This window comes from Vittaforma corneae, assembly GCF_000231115.1.
Source record: "Vittaforma corneae ATCC 50505 unplaced genomic scaffold supercont1.72, whole genome shotgun sequence".
In the NCBI taxonomy this organism is placed as follows: domain Eukaryota; kingdom Fungi; phylum Microsporidia; family Nosematidae; genus Vittaforma; species Vittaforma corneae.
In genome coordinates, this window is record NW_006889905.1 from 1 (window position 1) to 1060 (window position 1060).

General features: G+C 40.3%; 1 protein-coding gene across 1 annotated transcript; it reads left to right on the top strand.

Annotated features, from left to right (window-relative positions):
* On the top strand, positions 1 to 641 carry VICG_02151 (uncharacterized protein; the record flags this gene model as incomplete). Its single annotated transcript, XM_007605534.1, has 1 exon — positions 1 to 641. A coding segment is annotated over one exon (641 nt), but the record flags the coding sequence as incomplete, so codon positions are not given.
* Between the last annotated feature and the right edge of the window lie 419 nt (positions 642 to 1060).

Genomic DNA, 1060 nt, shown 5'->3' on the forward strand with positions numbered 1-1060 from the left:
TGAAACTGTACTGTAATTGTAATCCAGCAGAATGTGGATTTCCAAGCAGGTACAAACTTTTAAATGAAGATGGCAGTCCAAAAGAGCAAGCTGTCCTAAGATCCAAAACATACCTATGGGTGTCTAAACTCACAACAATCTCGGTATCATATTTTGAATTTCATCATATTCCAATCAAGACATGGAGGTTCCTTACTGACTTCTGTGGAACTACGTACTTATGGATATCAAAAACAAAAATTGACGTCACTGTACTGAACGACCCAGATCTCAGTAAGATAAAAACACTGTTTTTGGTTGATGTTGGATTGACAGAGATGCCATGCTTGTCCAGCCTCACAGGTCTTGAACACCTATTCTTGAATGGTAATCAAATTGGAGAGGTTAATCTTCAAAGCTACTTTGATGCTGAGAAGGGTACACACAGAGCCATGCCAAACTTGAAGTATCTGGACTTGCGTGGAAATCCTATATTCAGTATGTGTACAAGAATTAGGGTGGTTTTCACAAATCGTTCCATGGTAATACGTCTAAACAATCTACGCTTATGCCATCCATTTAGTAATCTAAAACATGAAATGAAAAAAGCACGTATCCAGCCCATTGAACCTGATATGGAGCATCAGTGTTGGATGTCATGAATTAGTTAAATTGGCCTTCAACACTAAGTAAAGCATTTCTATTCACTAATACCTTTCAATCTTTATCTTCTGCACCAATGTTCTTTGGTTGTTGTTCTACTGAGCTGCCAGCCTGTGATTCTTGGCATTGGTATCCGTGTGCCGAAAAGGTAGGTGATCTACACACTTCATGAATAGACAAAATCTAGTTGCAGCACTTAATAGCCTTGACTCTGGATTAGTTGCTACTAAACCAAGTCCCGCACGTTCTCCTTAGCTGGCCAAGCACCCAGGCATGCAGACATGGAACTGGAGTATCTGTGGTGCACTTAACGATACATCTAAACAGTATGTACTGAACCCCACCTAAAACGCCATGCTGTATCCTGGAGAAGAGGCTGCTACAGATGGAAAATAAAGACCAAAAATCCTTCACATCC